General features: G+C 46.6%; 1 protein-coding gene across 2 annotated transcripts in view; it reads left to right on the top strand.

Moving 5' to 3' along the window:
* Positions 1-19,096, top strand: part of LOC142496103 (V-type proton ATPase 116 kDa subunit a 4-like) — an 84,497-nt gene that overhangs the window by 44,381 nt on the left and 21,020 nt on the right. The window contains exons 14-17 of one of the 2 annotated variants that reach the window (XM_075602502.1): positions 6,218-6,311; positions 7,714-7,832; positions 9,334-9,550; positions 17,809-17,916. In XM_075602502.1, the coding sequence (XP_075458617.1) occupies positions 6,218-6,311; positions 7,714-7,832; positions 9,334-9,550; positions 17,809-17,916 (538 nt within the window). The remainder of the gene's footprint in view (positions 1-6,217; positions 6,312-7,713; positions 7,833-9,333; positions 9,551-17,808; positions 17,917-19,096) is intronic. The other variant, XM_075602503.1, reaches the window with a different exon arrangement.

Here is a 19,096-nt window from a genome sequence, read left to right as displayed (position 1 = left end):
GGGAAGAGATCTTTCACCCCCGGCCCGGCCCTTCACCCCACCCGGCGCTTCACCCCACCCGGCCTGGCGCTTCACCCGGCCCGGCGCTTCACCCGGGCCGGCGCTTCACTCCCCCCCCCCCGTCCCTGCCCTTCACCCCCCCCCCGGCCCTGCCCTTCACCCCCCCCCCTCCGGCCCTGCCCTTCACCCCCCCCCCCCCGGCCCTGCCCTTCACCCCCCCCCCCCCGGCCCTGCCCTTCACCCCCCCCCGGCCCTGCCCTTCAACCCCCCCCCCCCGTCCCTGCCCTTCACCCCCCCCCCCTGCCCTGCCCTTCACCCCCCGGCCCTGCCCTTCACCCCCCAACCCCCGGCCCTGCCCTTCACCCCCCCCGGCCCTGCCCTTCACCCCCCCCCCAGCCCTGCCCTTCACCATCCCCCCCCCCATGCCCTGCCCTTCACCCCCCCCCCCCGGCCCTGCCCTTCGCCCCCGGCCCTGCCCTTCGCCCCCGGCCCTGCCCTTCGCCCCCGGCCCTGCCCTTCGCCCCCCCCCCCGGCCCTGCCCTTCACCCCCCCCCCCGTCCCTGCCCTTCACCCCTGCCCTTCGCTCCCGCCCTTCGCCCCCACCCTCCCTGCCCTTCGCTCCCACCCTCCCTGCCCTTCGCTCCCTGCCCTTCGCCCCCACCCTCCCTGCCCTTCACCCCCACTCTCCCTGCCCTTCGCCCCCACCCTCCCTGCCCTTCGCCCCCACCCTCCCTGCCCTTCGCCCCCACCCTCCCTGCCCTACACACGTACACACACGTACACACACGTATACACACGTACAGACACACGTATATACACACACGTAGGCACATGTATACACACACATGTAGACACACACGCGTAGACACACACACGTACACATACACACGCAGGCACACGTAGACACGCAGGCACACGTAGACACGCAGGCACACGTAGACACGCAGGCACACGTAGACACGCAGGCACACGTAGACACGTACACACACGTATACGTAGACACACACGCACGTGTACACACACACACACACGTGTACACACACACGTGTACACACACACACACGTGTACACACATACACACACACATGTACACACACGTGTACACACACACACGTGTACACACACACACACACACACGTGTACACACACACACACGTGTACACACACACACGTGTACACACACACACGTGTACACACACACGTGTACACACACACACGTGTACACACACACACACACACATGTACACACACACACACACGTGTACACACACAGACGTGCACACACACACACGTGTACACACACACACACACGTGTACACACACACACACACACGTGTACACACACACACACACGTGTACACACACACACGTGTACACACACACACACGTGTACACACACACACACACACACACACGTGTACACACACACACACACGTGTACACACACACACACGTGTACACACACACACACGTGTACACACACACACACACGTGTACACACGTGTACACACACACACACACACACACACACACGTGTACACACAAACACACACACACGTGTACACACACACGTGTACACACACACACACACGTGTACACACACACGTGTACACACACACACACACGTGTACACACACACACGTGTACACACACACACACACACGTGTACACACACACGTGTACACACACACACACACACGTGTACACACACACACACACGTGTACACACACACACGTGTACACACACACACACGTGTACACACACACGTGTACACACACACGTGTACACACACACACACACATGTACACACACACACACACGTGTACACACACACACACACACACGTGTACACACACACACACACACACGTGTACACACACACACGTGTACACACACACACACACACGTGTACACACACACACACACACACACACGTGTACACACACACACACACGTGTACACACACACACACACACACGTACACACACACACACGTGTACACACACACACACACACACACGTGTACACACACACACACACACACGTGTACACACACACACACACGTGTACACACACACGTGTACACACACACACACACATGTACACACACACACACGTGTACACACACACACACACGTGTACACACACACACACGTGTACACACACACACACACACACACGTGTACACACACACACACGTGTACACACACACACACACACGTGTACACACACACACACACGTGTACACACACACACACACACGTGTACACACACACACACACACGTGTACACACACACACACACACGTGTACACACACACACACACACGTACACACACACACACGTGTACACACACACACACGTGTACACACACACACACACACGTGTACACACACACACACACGTGTACACACACACGTGTACACACACACACGTGTACACACACACGTGTACACACACACACGTGTACACACACACGTGTACACACACACACACGTGTACACACACACACACACACACACGTGTACACACACACACACAAACACGTACACACACACACACGTGTACACACACACACGTGTACACACACACACACACACGTGTACACACACACACACACACGTGTACACACACACACACGTGTACACACACGTGTACACACACATGTGTACACACACACACAGACACACACGTGTACACACACACACACACGTGTACACACACACACGTGTACACACACACACACACGTGTACACACACACGTGTACACACACACACGTGTACACACACACACGTGTACACACACACACACGTGTACACACACACACACACACACACACACACACGTGTACACACACACACACACACACGTGTACACACACACACACACACGTGTACACACACACACACATGTACACACACACACACACACGTGTACACACACACACACACACGTGTACACACACACACGTGTACACACACACACACGTGTACACACACACACACGTGTACACACACACACACACGTGTACACACACACGTGTACACACACACGTGTACACACACACACGTGTACACACACACACACACACGTGTACACACACACACACACGTGTACACACACACACACACACGTGAACACACACACACACACGTGTACACACACACACACACGTGTACACACACACACACACGTGTACACACACACACGTGTACACACACACACACGTGTACACACACACACACGTGTACACACACACACACACGTGTACACACACGTGTACACACACACACACGTGTACACACACACACGTGTATACACACACACACACACACGTGTATACACACACACGTGTATACACACACACACGTGTATACACACACACGTGTATACACACACACACGTGTATACACACACACGTGTATACACACACACACACGTGTATACACACACACACGTGTATACACACACACGTGTACACACACACACACGTGTATACACACACACACGTGTATACACACACACACGTATACACACACACGTGTATACACACACACGTGTATACACACACACACGTGTATACACACACACACACACGTGTATACACACACACACACGTGTATACACACACACACGTACACATACACAATGTATACAAACAAACATGTATACACACACACACACAAACATGTTTACACACATGTATACACACACGTGTGTATATATACACACACACACACGTATACACACACATACACTATCCCCAGCACCACCACATCAGCACACCGGTATCCCATGCCCCCCCCCCCCCCCCAGCACACTGGCATTCTCGGCTCCCCACCATTCCCAGCCCCCATCAACACCATCAGCACCCACACATTGGCACCTTCGCACCTCCCCATCGGCACACCCACATCCGCACCCCCACATCAGCAACAAACCCTCCCAAATCAGCACACCGATACAATCACCATCAGTACAGCCACAGCAGCAGTACCACCGCACACTGCCATGGGCCGCGTGGACCACTCCCCACCCAAATGCCACCCCCACACCACAAACATCCCGGGCAACGCCGGGGCTCTCAGCTAGTATGTAATAAGTATTTCGATAGCAAATAGAGTGTAGTTACTCTTGACTTTATTACACTACAGAGCAAAAGAGGTTGATAAATGGTGATACAATATACAGCAATATTACATGCAGAAGTTACTGATAGTTATTTAAAGAATGAAACTTAAACATTTCATAAAAGAATAAATAAGGAATTGCAAGTCGTTTTGTAGCTATATGGTTGATGTTTGAGACCCCATTGGATTTTCTTTGGTGATAAAATGATAATGGGATCATTTGAGAATGAAGTTAATATTTGTGATTCTTTAATGCATGACCGCAGGTTTATGCCATACAAATTGGCGCTTTCTGCTTTTTATGAGCAGTATGTTTTCAAGTGAAAACAAAAACGGATGACCACCGAGAGGCCCTCCAAAAGAAAATCACTTCAATGCAAACCACGATATAATATATATAATAAAATGTAATATTTAATGAAAATATCTTAAACATAAATCACACTAATTAAATATATATTTATACACGTGTGTGTGTGTGTGTGTGTGTGTGTATGGCAGGGTATCCACTGGCTACTATTCTAACCAATGGGCTGGCAGTAAACCCTGGTATTAACAGGCTTGCCAGTAGTTGGTATGGGGTTTTCCCCTTCACCTTTGGTACTTTAGCTGTCTGACAGATGGCCTCACATTTGACTCTAGAATACTTTGGTATACAGAGGAGTTCATGGCCAACTCAATGACTGCAAGATTCCCAAGTCCTGAGGCTGCAAAAGAAGCCCAAATCATCACCCCCTCCACCACAGTGCTTGACAGTTGGTATGAGGTGTTTGTGCTGATATGCTGTGTTTGTTTTTCGCCAAACGTGGCGCTGTGCATTATGGCCAAACATCTCCACTTTAGTCTCGTCTGTCCAAAGGACATTGTTCCAGAAGTCAACGGTTTGTTCAGATGCAATTTTGCAAACCTAAGCCGTGCTGCCATGTTCTTTTTAGAGAGAAGAGGTTTTCTCCTGGCAACCCTTCCAAACAAACCGTACTTGTTCAGTCTTTTTCTAATTGTACTGTCATGAACTTTAACATTTAACATGCTAACTGAGGCCTGTAGAGTGTGAGATGTAACTCTTGGGTATTTAGCAATTTCTCTGAGCATTGCACGGTCTGACCTTGGGGTGAATTTGCTGGGACGTCCACTCCTGGGAAGATTGGCAACTGTCTTGAATGTTTTCCACTTTTGAATAATCTTTCTCACTGTAGAATGATGGACTTTAAATTGTTTGTAAATGGCCTTATAACCCTTCCCAGATTGATGGGCAGCAACAATTGCTTCTCTAAGATCATTGCTGATGTCTTTCCTCCTTGGCATTGTGTTAACACACACCTGAATGCTCCAGACCAGCAAACTGCTAAAACTTCGGATTTATAGAGGTGGTCACACTTGCTGATGATCAATTACTCAAGGGCATTTGATTAGCAGCATCTGTCTGCTACTTAGCATCTTAATTCCTATGGAAGCAGTAAGGGTGTACTTAGTTTTTCACACATGGCTTCTTCATTTTGGCTTTATTTTTGTTAAATAAGTCATAACACGGTGTAATATGTCATGTGTTGTTGTTCATCTGAGGTTGTATTTACCTAATTTTAAAACCTGCTAAGGAACAGATGGTTGTTATTATGTCCTGATATGTAAAACCATGGAATTCAAAGAGGATGTACTTTCTTTTTCACACAACTGTATATAAGTGTTAATATATAAATATGATATACACAAAAGATTGGAAAGATTGACTAAAGATTGGAAATGCAGAGATGTAAACCTCCAGCCAAGATATGCCACCTTCTGCTTATTGTTTAACAGCAAATGACACATCATACTACTGATTGTTTTGTTTGGTCAGTATATAATGTATGGAATGCATACCTTAAAACATTTATAAGCACCAGTATTATTAATGAATTAAATTTAATTAATCTGGCCTCCATTGGAAGATGAAAATATTATTTTGCCTAGCTAAGTAATGCGTACCTAGGGAGAGATGAATAAAAACAGTGTGATTGAGATTTATGGCGATTGCACTGGATTTACTTAACTCGGTCAAAGAGCTATTTATCATGTTTACCTTATAATGGGCTTTGTTCCTTTTAGCCAAAGACTTCTGAAGCAAAATACTTTTCTGCAACTGGATCCAGCTATTCCTCAAGTCTTCTCCGGAAAACCATATCCGTTTGGGATTGACCCGGTAATAACATCTCAATTAAATATCTGTGTGTGCCTGAGGGACCTGCAGCCCGCTGGCACTCAGAGGGTTAATGCATGTTTCTTATTGGGTAAAAGATAAATATAAAAGGGGCTGATTGTGATACATTCATAAAAATGCAAGTTGATAAACAGGACGCAGTCCAATTGTTTCATTTTAGTCATTTAAAGAGAAAATGTATAGGTACAGACATCTCTCAATACGATATGTTGCGCCATCTTATTGCTCCCTATAATAAATCCCCAACTCCTCCCATTGCTCTGAATTGTTGATATCTGCAAATTCTCATATTGTTCCATATAATTCTATGTGGCCTACTTACAAAGATCCTACTTGACATTTTTGGGGGTTCACATTTTTTTTCTTTAGAGTAGTACAAACCTTCATAAAACATGGGTTCTAAGTGAAGGGAGGTATGTTTTCACAGTGTTTCCCCCACCCTCTGGGAGATTCCCATTACCAGGTGTATGGTGCTTGCTACCTGTTGGCTCACAGAATGCCACGTTGTCCGTTGGTGGTAGTTGGGACCTATGTACAGGCTTCTGGGGTACATTATCGGTTTTTATCTCTTCTAGTACAGCGCATCCTTCTGCTGCAGGCTCCAGGGATGTGGAGACAATCCCTGCAGGAGAACTTACTTCCACTCCCCCAGATAGATTGCCCACCAAGGCAGGAGTATAATTGAAACAGGAATACTTTATTGCAGATCAGATCATACACTGCTATTCTGCATGGCACGGTTCTTGGGCTTCACTCTCCGGATGGTCCCTGGACATCCACCCAAGGTCAAGGGCACCTGAGGCAGTCCTTGCTCTTCCCTGACTCTCTAATAGAGTCAGGGGAGGGGTCTAACTCCCCCTAAGGGGAGGGGAACAGACAGTGCCAATGCCAATACACGTCTGTTGAGTACCTGTTTCTTTAAAGGGGGAAGAGACACTGACCAAATTTAGTGGTGCAGCCCCTTAAGACCAGAGGGGGACGTTACAAGGTCTGAGCCCAGGATTGGGCAGAACACAGGCCTTGTCCCACCTCCTCTCCTGTCACTCAAGGAAGCTGCTTCTGTGGGGAAAATCCCTGATTGGTCCTGACATTGCCTACACTGTTACCAGGGCTTGCGTGTCAGGGAGGGCAGACTGGTAGCCAAAACCAGGCATGGCAACATCTTTTTGACACTTACTGATGTTTTTAAATTGTGTATTTCATTCCTAAGAAATTAGCTCAAAACCGTAAAAAAAAAAACAGCTAGGAAACAGAATAAATAATAAGGTTTGTTAATCTGCATTACAGAGCATCACATTGAGCTGACTTTAAACATACGTTATATTGGTGAGTGAGTGAGTTACAGAATGTGTGGGTTCTGAAACATTTTCCTTCCTCCTCCCAGGTCTGGGACTTTGCCACTAACAAGCTGACCTTCCTTAACTCCTTCAAGATGAAGATGTCGGTTATCCTGGGGATCACACATATGGTTTTTGGGGTCGTCCTCAGTCTCTTTAATCACATGTGAGGTTTTTGAAGTGAAACTTCTTTGCTGGCGCCTACAGGGTTTTCATGGGCAACATTCCTTGCCTTGTAACGAAAAACCGCAGCGCGAGTGACGTCACAGATCTAATGGGCGCGCGCCCGTCGCGTGCGGCTGTCGCGCTCGTGCACAAAAACAGCAATCTAGGCTGCACGGACCTTGCATGCGCACAAGAAGGGGTTGTGAGCCGCGGCGCGCATGCGCAGAATACAATTGCCACCCCCACATGCGCAATACTGCCGACCCTGTGCCCGAGCTCCCCCGAAATCTCCTATTTGGCCGGAGATGTGACGGGGGCTGGCCGTGTCCTACACCTCCGCCGGGGGAGGAGAGAGGGAGGGCTGCTCCGGAAGGCACCGGCACTCCAGCAGCATGACACGGAGACCACACACACACATACACACACACACACTGACTGACACACACACACTGACACACACACACACACACACACACACACACACACAGTGACTGACACACACACACACACACACACACACACACACTGACTGACATGCACTGGCTAACACAAACACACACACACACACACACACTGACTGACACACACACTGACTGACACACACACACACACACACACACACTGACTCACACACACACACTGACTGACCCACACTGACTGACACACACACACAATGAATTCACAGTTACTATAAATATAGAAGTGCAAATAGCTAAAACACGTGTTCAAAGTCAAACTTCTTTGCATTTGGAACTTAAATTGTGTTTTGATTATTAATTAAAAACATCACTATCACAAATACAATTCCGGTGACAAAAGACAAAGAAGTTACACTTAAAATGTGCGTGCACAGCACACACACACACTTTTTTTGTTGCTTGATTAAAAAGCTAATATAATACATGGAAAAATTAGGTATAAAGAAGGAAAAAACAAATTTCCAATAAAATGTAAGAAATTACACACACAAAATATTGGGGCTTATGTGTCAAGCGCCGTGTGTTAATAACCCCTTCAATGCCAGGTGAGCTGGCAGTGCCCTGCATAGCAAGGCTTTATCCCATCTAATGGCAAAGGGGCATAGGATGTTGGAATTATTATTACTATTATTGTTTATTTGTGAAGCGCCAACATATTCCACAGCGCAGAACAATGGGGGTACAGAATAATGTATATTCAATTAATGGCTGCATACAAGTGAGGACAAACATGCACAAACAGATACAAAGAGGTAGTGAGGGCCCTGCTCATAAGAGCTTACAATCTAGAGGAAATGAGGGACAATGTTGAAAGAAGAAGGCAAGGTGGCTGCCCATTGTAGGATGAGCTGTGGCTCAGGCTACAATATGGCCCAGTCTGACAGCTGAAGCTATATAGGATTTGGGGGGGCAGGGGTGTTACATTAGGTGGAGATTGGTCCAGCCACACAGCTGGTCCCAATTGGATGGGAGAGGGAGGAGAGTTGGATGTTAGAGGTATGAATCTCTCTTATATCTCCATAGCTACTTCAAGAATCCCCTAAACATCATCCTGCAGTTCATCCCCGAGATGATCTTCATTCTCTCCCTCTTCGGCTACTTGGTCTTCATGATTATCTTCAAGTGGTGCGTATATGATGTGCACACCTCCAAGAAAGCACCCAGCATCCTCATCCACTTCATCAACATGTTCCTCTTCAATTACAAAGACAAAAAAAATGCTCCTCTCTACACACATCAGGTAGGATGAGAAACTACAGATTTCCGACGCAAGACTAATAATACAACACTGAGGGTTAGATCCACAGAGCTCCGTTAAATCTGGGATACTACCGTGACGTTACCTTCAGTAATTAGGTAACGTCCATTAGTTTAACTCAGTTTCATGGGTATCCACAACGCTAAATATATGCAAAAACAATGGCTTTTAGTGATTGTCACGGTAGCTCATGACAAGATATAATGAACACCAAATATCTGGGTTGAACTGAACGAGGCTTAGATATAATAAAATATAATTTATTCCTTAAAAAAGGTGAACACAGCAATATAGTACAATTAACAGACAAGAAGGTAACACTTACTTAGGGTTGGGGGATGGAGAAGTATCAGCTAGCAATTCTCCAGCAATCCGGTGACATTCAAGATGGTATCTGAAGAACAACTAAAAACTGTAGGGTTGACACAGTTTATATACCTGTGTATCTATTCTGGAATCCAGGGGTCATGTGTAAGATGATTTAGCTCAGATAGTGTCAACTCGGCCCTCTTTTCCAAGCACAACAAGTCTGTTTATTTTCTTTACTTTATTTGTAGAAAGCTGGGGAAAAATAGGAACTTGTGTAGAGGTATAGGTGTTGGGATAAAGTCTCTCTGTGTGTGCTTGGTAGTAAAGGTAGGTGAAAAGATAATCCTACCATACAGGAGGTAACAGCAGTGCTCACTCATCCAGAGGTAATGGTGGAAAAGGAAGTGAGGGGCAAGGGTCACACTAAAATGGAGTGAGACTGCACTACTGTCAGCAAAAAGACAGGGGAGAAAATGGGAAAGTCCATTAACTGGAGGACTGGAGATGTTGCCAGAGCAACCAGGGGTGTGACAGCTTGGAAGGAAAAAGGCTACTTAATGTATCCATTCCATCTGCACTGGGAGTAAACTGCAAGGAAAGTAAATCCACCTGCAGCTAGCAAGCAGAACTGCCAAGGGAGAGGGGGGCTGAACAGAAAGGGCAGACAGGGGTATTTCTGTTCCATGACACTCTCCATCTGGTATCTGGAGATACCACTATTTAAGGTATATGTGGAACATATGTACAATGCAAACAAACATGACAACATAATAATGCAAAGTCCATGTCCAAATAACGAGGTGATACCGTCCGGTACCACTAGCGTTGAAATCCCTTGGCAAAGTCTTTTAGCAAAGGATGTTTGGTGGATGAACCGCTCCAGGTTTGCTGGTTGCACCACAATGTCTTTTTGTAAAAGTCTCTGGCACTGTTTCCTTTTAGCCTTGTGAGAGAACAGTCCTTTTGTCTCTGTAGTTTTACCCACAGAGTGCATCCCCTTGTAGGTATGCCAGTCGTGGTAGCCTGTCGCTCTATCACCTGGTGTTTGGCAGAAGGAGATGGCTTTTGGCTCCTTGTGAAAGCGGAACAACACTCCTGGAAGACTGGTTGTCGAGTGTAGCCCAGTAAAGAGGGCGTCGTTCAGGGAGACTCCCTGGAGCTGAGCGCTAGGGCTGAACACTACCCAGATTTGATCGGGTTCCTGAGGGTGGTAGGCCCCAGATGATTGGAGGTACCGGCATTCTTCACCTTCCTTCATTAGAGGTGCTGGCTTTGCGTGGCCAGTAAGGAGTCTCTTCTGGATGAAGGCCACAAAGTTGCTTTTGGTCTCCGGCTCCCTTTGTGGGTTGCGGCGGAGCAAAGTGAGCCTAGAGATGGCAGGTTCTCTATTGTTCAGGAGGCGTCTTTTTGGTGAACGGAATGGTAGCGGGTTCACCCAGCTGCCCGGTCCGTCTTTAACGAGCTCCTTGACTGTTAACCTCGGGAATCCTCTATCTTCCCTCAATGGTGTTTGTTCGTCGTCCCTTGTTGTCTGGAGAGCTGTGCACCGTAGGTCATCGGTGCATTTCTCCTGCACGAGAACATCTCCACGTAGTTTGGTGAAATGCTTTTGTGTCTCTTTGTTGACTGCCATCGGGAGGTTATTGTCTCCCTGGACGTAACGAAGAACAGTCTCTTTTGCCCTAGTAAGTCCCTTTATGAAATGTCTCTGTGGCTGTCTCTTTTTAGATGTGTGAGAGGACAGTCTTTTTGGCACTGTGGCTTCACCTGTAGGGCGCAATCTTTTGCGGCTTTGCCAGTCATGGCAGCTGGTTGCTTTGTCACTTGATACTCTGTGGAGAGGAACAACTGTACATCTTAGTCGTGCCATTGCTCGCGAGAGGACTGTTTGATCGTTTATTGCCTTTTGGACGATCCCTTTGTCGGTCGCCTTTGGGAGGTTACTTTCTTCCTTCGGTGGAATCGACTCATCATCCTTAACTGTCTGGACTGCTGAGCATCCCAGGCCATTGTCACATCCCCCCGATGTGAGGATGTTTTTGTTGATCTCAAGGGTATGACCTTGTCTTTTCTCTTCACTTGGCCCTTCGGTCACTTGGAGATGGCCAAGACATGGTTCAGGGAGAGATGTGTGTCCACATTCTGTTACCACCGTTCTGCGGGCATCAACATAGTCTTGTCTGTGCTCTTTGTTGGTGCATGCGTTGCCCACTATCACCCATCCTAGGTCAAGTCTTTGGGCGTATGGCGCGTTGTGGGGTCCGTTAAGCTGTTTACGGACTTTATGTACCCTCATGATGTCCCTACCGAGCAGCAGCAAGATCTTGGCGCCTTGTTCTACCGGCAGGATGTAGTTGGCTATTCCTCTGAGGTGCGGGTAATGGCGTGCCATGTCCGGTGTGGGAATCTCGTCCCTGTTTGTGGCCATGTGGCTGCACTCGATGAGTGTGGGGAGAGTTATCTTCACTCTGTTATCCACCGAACGTATGATGTAACCGCTTGCTCTTTTTGTTTTCGCCGGTATTAGCCCTGGCCAGGTAAGTGACGTATGCCTCTGATAGCCCTTGGTAGCATAAGTGATCTATTTTTAATTGAGTTATTGCCTGCTCGAGCTGTTGTATAGAATTTCCAGTGGCGGCGACATTGCATATCCCAAGTGTGGTAGTGTTCCAGGCCAACTCTAATTTAGCACGGTGCGCTTCAATGTCAGTCTCGTATTTTTCGCGGGCCTTTTGTGTCAGTGTGACTGCCCGTTTGGGCTGTGCTACTGCCTGCGCCTGTTGCAGTTGTGCAGCGGTCTCTGTGTCTGAGTGATCGCTTTCCTGCGTGATTTCTGGTGAGGCTCTGAGTTCTGCCATGCTGTAGGTGTGTGTAGGCCTTTAGCCAGTGCGTGTGGCATGCGGTCTTTTACCTGTGTCAACGATGGGCGACTGTCTCAGATGATGCCGAGCGGTGTCCTGCAGCGTTCAGCGTTGGGGTAGCTGTACTCACAGGTGTCCGGTGGCTCTGACCCGTGTCCTGGCGGGTGTCCGGTAGCGTGGCCCTTGAAGGCGCTAGCCGTGGGGACGTGCGCAGGGGTAGGTGAGATGGTGGCTCCTCACACTGGGGCTGTGCAGAGGGTGAACTCAGACAGAGAAAGGCAGTTAGGTTTTGTGTAAGAAGCACTGTATGTTTGCAAAGCTGCTGTGCAGTGTAGGCTGCTGATTGTCTGTTAAGGCTGCAGGCTGTGTGCAGTTTGAGCTACTTGGTGCCTCTTTGTCTGCAGAGACTGCTCTGTTTTATCATGGAGTCTGGAGTAGCAGCTCCTGTAAGTGTCTGTAAGGCACACGGTATCTTTTCACTATTCTGGAAGCCAGGGGTCATGTGTAAGATGATTTAGCTCAGATAGTGTCAACTCGGCCCTCTTTTCCAAGCACAACAAGTCTGTTTCTTTTCTTTACTTTATTTGTAGAAATCAGGGGAAAAACAGGAACTTGTGTAGAGGTATAGGTGTTGGGATAAAGTCTCTCTGTGTGTTCTTGGTAGTAAAGGTAGGTGAAAAGATAATCCTACCATACAGGAGGTAACAGCAGTGCTCACTCATCCAGAGGTAATGATGGAAAAGGAAGTGAGGCGCAAGGGTCACACTAAAATGGAGTGAGACTGCACTACTGTCAGCAAAAGACAGGGGAGAAAATGGGAAAGTCCATTAACTGGAGGACTGGAGATGTTGCCAGAGCAACCAGGGGTGTGACAGCTTGGAAGGAAAAAGGATACTTAATGTATCCATTCCATCTGCACTGGGAGTAAACTGCAAGGAAAGTAAATCCACCTGCAGCTAGCAAGCAGAACTGCCAAGGGAGAGGGGGGCTGAACAGAAAGGGCAGACAGGGGTATTTCTGTTCCATGACAGTATCCCTATTCTTAACATTGAATACAGACTATTGATGAACAATTATCTGTATCCAATCCCTAACGTGGAGACACAGATTAACCCATGCCCCCCAGCTAATTAGCCCATGTGTACTGGGACTCTATGGGTCTTATTTCTGTAGCCCCATAATTAAATCATTGGCGACGACCCGTCTACCAAATGAAGTATCTGGCAGGAGCTTCATTGTTTGTAGGTGTAGACATAATACTTACAAAACACTCCAGTTTGATGTTCCTCCGCCCTCAGGTAACAATTAGAGTCTGTTGATCAATACTTAGTCTCTAGACATTGGGTCGCCCCTCTGACCATCTGTTCCCTTTGTGCAAAGGAATCTCTGCCGGATTTTATCCCTGCCTTGGTAAACAACATTAAAGGTGAAACATGGGAACAGGGCAACATACATTTTCAAGGTATAACAAGGTGCAAACCACATCCCTGGACCGCAGTCCAGTTAACCCCTTGTCTCCCTGGTGAGGTCAGGGGATGGCCATATGGGGTGCAACCCCTTTAATACCGGGCCACCCCCTTTCTCCCTCTACAGTGATATAATTAGCACAGGCTTCACAGCATGTGAAGATAGTACTATAGTGCATTAGCTTCATACAACATGGCGTTAAGCCTGTCTTACCCAAAGGTGGCGTTACTTCCATGCAGACCCTGAATAGGTGTAAAAAAATAAAGTAAAACAAGAGAAGACTGGAGAGGAAATGAACCCTGTAAATAACAATATGTTGGTTAAATCATACCCAACTGTGGTCTTACACTTATCCACACCCTATAACAGACCTACTGAATATCCGGGTCTGGATGTGAGTAATGCCAAGTTTAGCTCTGACCTAACCAACGTAATGTAAAATCCCTGCGGTAACTATAAGGCTTGTATTATAGCAAGCACTTGCGTGCGCGCATGACATTGCGTGTGCACATGGTGCGCGCGTTTAGTGCCTATAGGTCTACCGATGACGTGCGTGGCTAGGAGGCGTGGCCATGACATCACAACGGTAGGCCTCACTGTAATTGGCTCACAGTGACACGTGGCATGGCAGCCACTCGAAAATACCAATTTCTTTGTATTTCCACCAAGGTGCCGCGCCAACGCTGTCTGTCGTGCGCGCGCGTGCATCGGCAGTGGATACACTGTCGTAGGAAGACAGGTGTTTTTCTTTGCTGTGCATGCACATGCCAGTGCGCAAGCGCTTAGTATAATACAAGCCTAACGGAGCTCTAGGGATATGCGCTGTTAGAGGGAACGCCTCTTTTGCATATCATTAACACTAACGTCCGTTATAATAACGCAAGTGCTGAAAACAGCACGTAACGGATTGTTACTGAGCTTTGAAGATGGCACGTAACAAGACGTTAACTGACCGTCTTGTTAAGTAACTAACGGAGCTCTGTGGATGTACCCCATAGATACTGTATATTGTTAGATCATCATTGAAGAGCATTGGTAAAAACTCTAAACTTGTAAAATGGTCAATATCTGAATATCTATTTATAAAATACAGGGAGAGAGCGCAGAGGAAGGTATTAAAGGCCTCTATTGCGTGTGCTGTAGCACTATAAATATCTACTTGTATATGTTGGTTACAGAAAATGTCTTCCACTTCCCTTAGTGGATGTGGTGTTTTCTTGGGATGGATATGGACATTTTGGGGGTGAAAACACCTTTTGAAAGTGTTGTTTGGAACCCATTTTCATTCCATGCTATCAGAAAAGGTTAGGAAAGTTGGTTTGTAAATAAATACATTATTCTGTTTTAATCATATTTACACCACAGGAAAATGGGGCCAGAATTACCAAATTCTTTTCTGGCAGAAGATAAAACCAGGACAGGTTCAATCTGTCCCAATGATCTGGGGCTGTTTGGTAGTTATATTTATAGCTTTTGTGAAGGAACCAATGACCCATTTACACATTGAGTCTGTCCATCCCACACAGGCTGACACCAAAAGAGGGGGCCTCACTGATTAACGCAAAAATCGTCATATTTATCAAACACAATAGTCTCAGCGCTTTCCATGGGATTTCCTTTCTTTGATACATACTGTATGGTGCTGTTTTTTGCACTGATTTTACCACAGTATTGCAGTCTGATGATTTTAGCAAATAACACCCTAAATTTTTTCCCCATAAGTTTAATATCATTAATGTGAAAAGGGCTGTATCATGTAGAGAAGAACAAACAAAACACATTATTAAAGTAGGTTAATAAAGCACATGCATTGCCACTGAGACGGGATTCGTAGGCCCCTACACAATATGCTGGAAAGATGATCAGCTCTATTCAAATGCGCGAGGCTAAAATCATCTCCGGCACTGGGAAGCAGCATCGTGCCATGGTATATAAGGGCGGAGCTTTAACATTCATGCTCTGTGTGTTTCCAGAAATCGCTGTTGAGCGTGAAACGCGTGGGAGGAGAGTTTTCACTGTTCTGTCCCTAGAATGTTTTTTAATATGTAACCCATTAAAACTTTTTTTTTTTATAATACTTGATGAGCTGTTTGGTGCTTTCTTACTGGGTTGCTGTACCACCAAACTACCTTCATCTACTCTGTATATTTCCAGACCTTGTTTCTAACTCATTCAACTCATGAAACCTTAAGGGTTTTTTTTAATTTAAGTCTTCCTGCTTCAAAGCGAAGGGAAAATTAGTGCAAAAGCTCCATATTTATCAAAGAAAATGAATCCCATTAAAAGCAATTGGAGTTTTTACATTGATACAGCATTCACATGTCTGAGTCAGGTCCACAACCCTGCCTTTCCCACTGCAGCCAGGGATTCTGGGTAATGACGTGCAAATGGCACTCACTAGGGTTGCAAGGTGTCCAGTATTGAACCGGACTGTCCTGTATTTGGACACTCTGTCCAGTAAAAATGAGAGGTCATTTGAACTCTCTGGACATAGTGACCTGACCGGCTTGGGGGGTCGGAGGATTTCCCTGTGCGGGAAGAGAACAGGGCTATTGCTAGGGGGCTGGGCATCTTCCTCCATCCTGATTGGCTGCTGCTGGGAAATGCAGCCAATCAGGAGGAGGTGTCAGGAGCCTGGGGATGGGGCCAAGGAGAGGAAGAAACAGCATGGAGCGGTGAGAGGGGTGTGTGTGTCTTGAGAATGTCACACCTTTCACCATTGTGTCCAGTATTTTTGGAGAAGCCACCTGGCAACTCTAGCTCTCACAATGTGTCACTTTTTGCTTCTATTTACTTTAACATGGATCCCTATAGGCTTATGTCTGCCGTATTACACAGCTTTTCAGCACAGCATGGGTTAAAGAAGTGCATGGCCAGTAAACCTACTCACAGACAGCTGTTTCGACCTCCAAGAAGTCTTTTGCACTTGTTTGACTCCAGTTTTGAAGCTGAGGGACCTTTGTAAATAACGTCACCCTTATTTCCATTCACTAATTTGTCTAATGTCTTCATGCCTGGTTAATTTCATAAAGAAGATTAAATATGACATACATAACAAAGACATACGGGTTACATTCATCCTTATTCTCACTCTTAACTGAAAGGTGCATAGAGGCCAAAAAAAGACCTTTTGTAAACAAAACAATTGGCTTGCATGAACATATCTAACCAGGCTAATAGCAAAAGACCTGACTTCCTCTGCTACTATACCAATGGTATTTTTAGGGGTCTCAGAATAGAGTGTTATTTGTCAATCAAGGGTTTCTTGTAACCTTATCCCAGACTGTCCTGTTATCAGAGAGGCAATAAAAATAAGGGTGGGGGGAGAAAGAGGGTGCCTGGCTGTGGGATCTGTTTTTGAAGACACAGGGATAACAGACAAAAGTGAGAAGCCAAAGGAAATCAAAGGTTTAGGTAAAAATTGATCAATCTCCTGATTTAACCCCTTAAACACACTGCTACCATTAGTGCACTCTGGTCCAATGAGAGACTGCACTTTCATAAGATAAATAACACTTTTTTTTAATGTCCTTACACTTCAGCTATTGGTGCAATTATTAGGAATCTGTTGGTTGTTCTCCTTACAACATGTGCTCTTTCTAGAGAGAAGTGCAGATCGTCCTGGTTATTTTGGCTGTTCTTGCCGTTCCCTGGATGCTGCTGATAAAGCCGTTTCTTCTGAGAGCTAAACACAGGAAAGCTGAGCGTGGGGTGAGGCTTTTTGCTCTTTATTCTCTAAGGGGGGGGGGGGGGGAGTAAACTTTATTAGTTTTGGGGGGTTTGGTTCTAAAATAATATAATGTTTTTGTTTTTCTGGAATTGAATTCGTTTTGGTAGGATTTAACTTGACAGAATTAGCAGGATATTTTTTTTTTTACATGTTGGACATTTTCAAACTTGACAGAAATAGTTTCACAAAAATAATTGTGAATAATTGTGAAATAACTATACACATGTGTAATGCCCCTTCCCTATGACATGGTGCTGGGGTGACAGCAGAAGTTAAGCCCCCACCCCCCCCCCCCCCTCCTTTTGCATGGAGCCAGTGACATTAGGCTAGGCTATAAATACAGTAGTGGGATGGGGAAGCTTCTGGAAGGTGGATCCTAGGAGGAGTTGAAGGAGAGGGATCTCACTGTGAATAGCTTTTATATAGTTCCTATGTTTAGAATAGAGTAAGGATTCCCTTTCATTGTTTTACAGTTAGGGAATGTATGCTGTTTATATAGAGTCCCACCAAGATGGTTTATACTATTCCCAAGGAGCACAGAGAGACAGACTATGCCCAGAGGGGGCTTCACAAGCCGCAGCCCCTAGGCATAGTTGTACCGGCCGCACAGGAGGGTTCGTTGTTGGCTCTCACCCAGAAGGCCACGTAGTGGCAGGCCACCCTAAAATGAGGAGGCTGGTCACAGAGGCCCGTCAGGGGCCCCATGGATATGGAGGGTTACCAGCGCTACAGAGCAGAGGGACTCTAGGTAGCCTGGTAGTGATAAAGTCTCAGCACCTTCCTAGATGTGGGCAGCTATGGAAGCAACACAAACCGTAAAGACCAAGGACACGCAATTGAATACACAAGATGACCTATGTATACTAAATGTGAGATTGTGCCTAAAAGATAATAAAGCTGCTATTTGAATTAATAAAGTTCCTGGCGGCAATCATTGCTTTACAACACCCAGCCTGCACCCTGAATAAGGTAATACTTCCTGAGTAGCCATAACACAGACACTGATGTAAACTCCCCAATAGCCGGGCAGGGAGGGTTACACATGTATAACATAGTCTAATAAGTTGTAATTTATTCAGCTGATAAGACATCACGTAATATTTGCTACACTGTGTGCGCTAACCATACCAGCCCCTTTTACAGCATGCATACTACTCAACT

Source organism: Ascaphus truei, chromosome 5 (genome assembly GCF_040206685.1).
Source record: "Ascaphus truei isolate aAscTru1 chromosome 5, aAscTru1.hap1, whole genome shotgun sequence".
Classification (NCBI taxonomy): Eukaryota; Metazoa; Chordata; class Amphibia; order Anura; family Ascaphidae; genus Ascaphus; species Ascaphus truei.
This window is presented reverse-complemented; position numbering and strand designations above follow the sequence as displayed.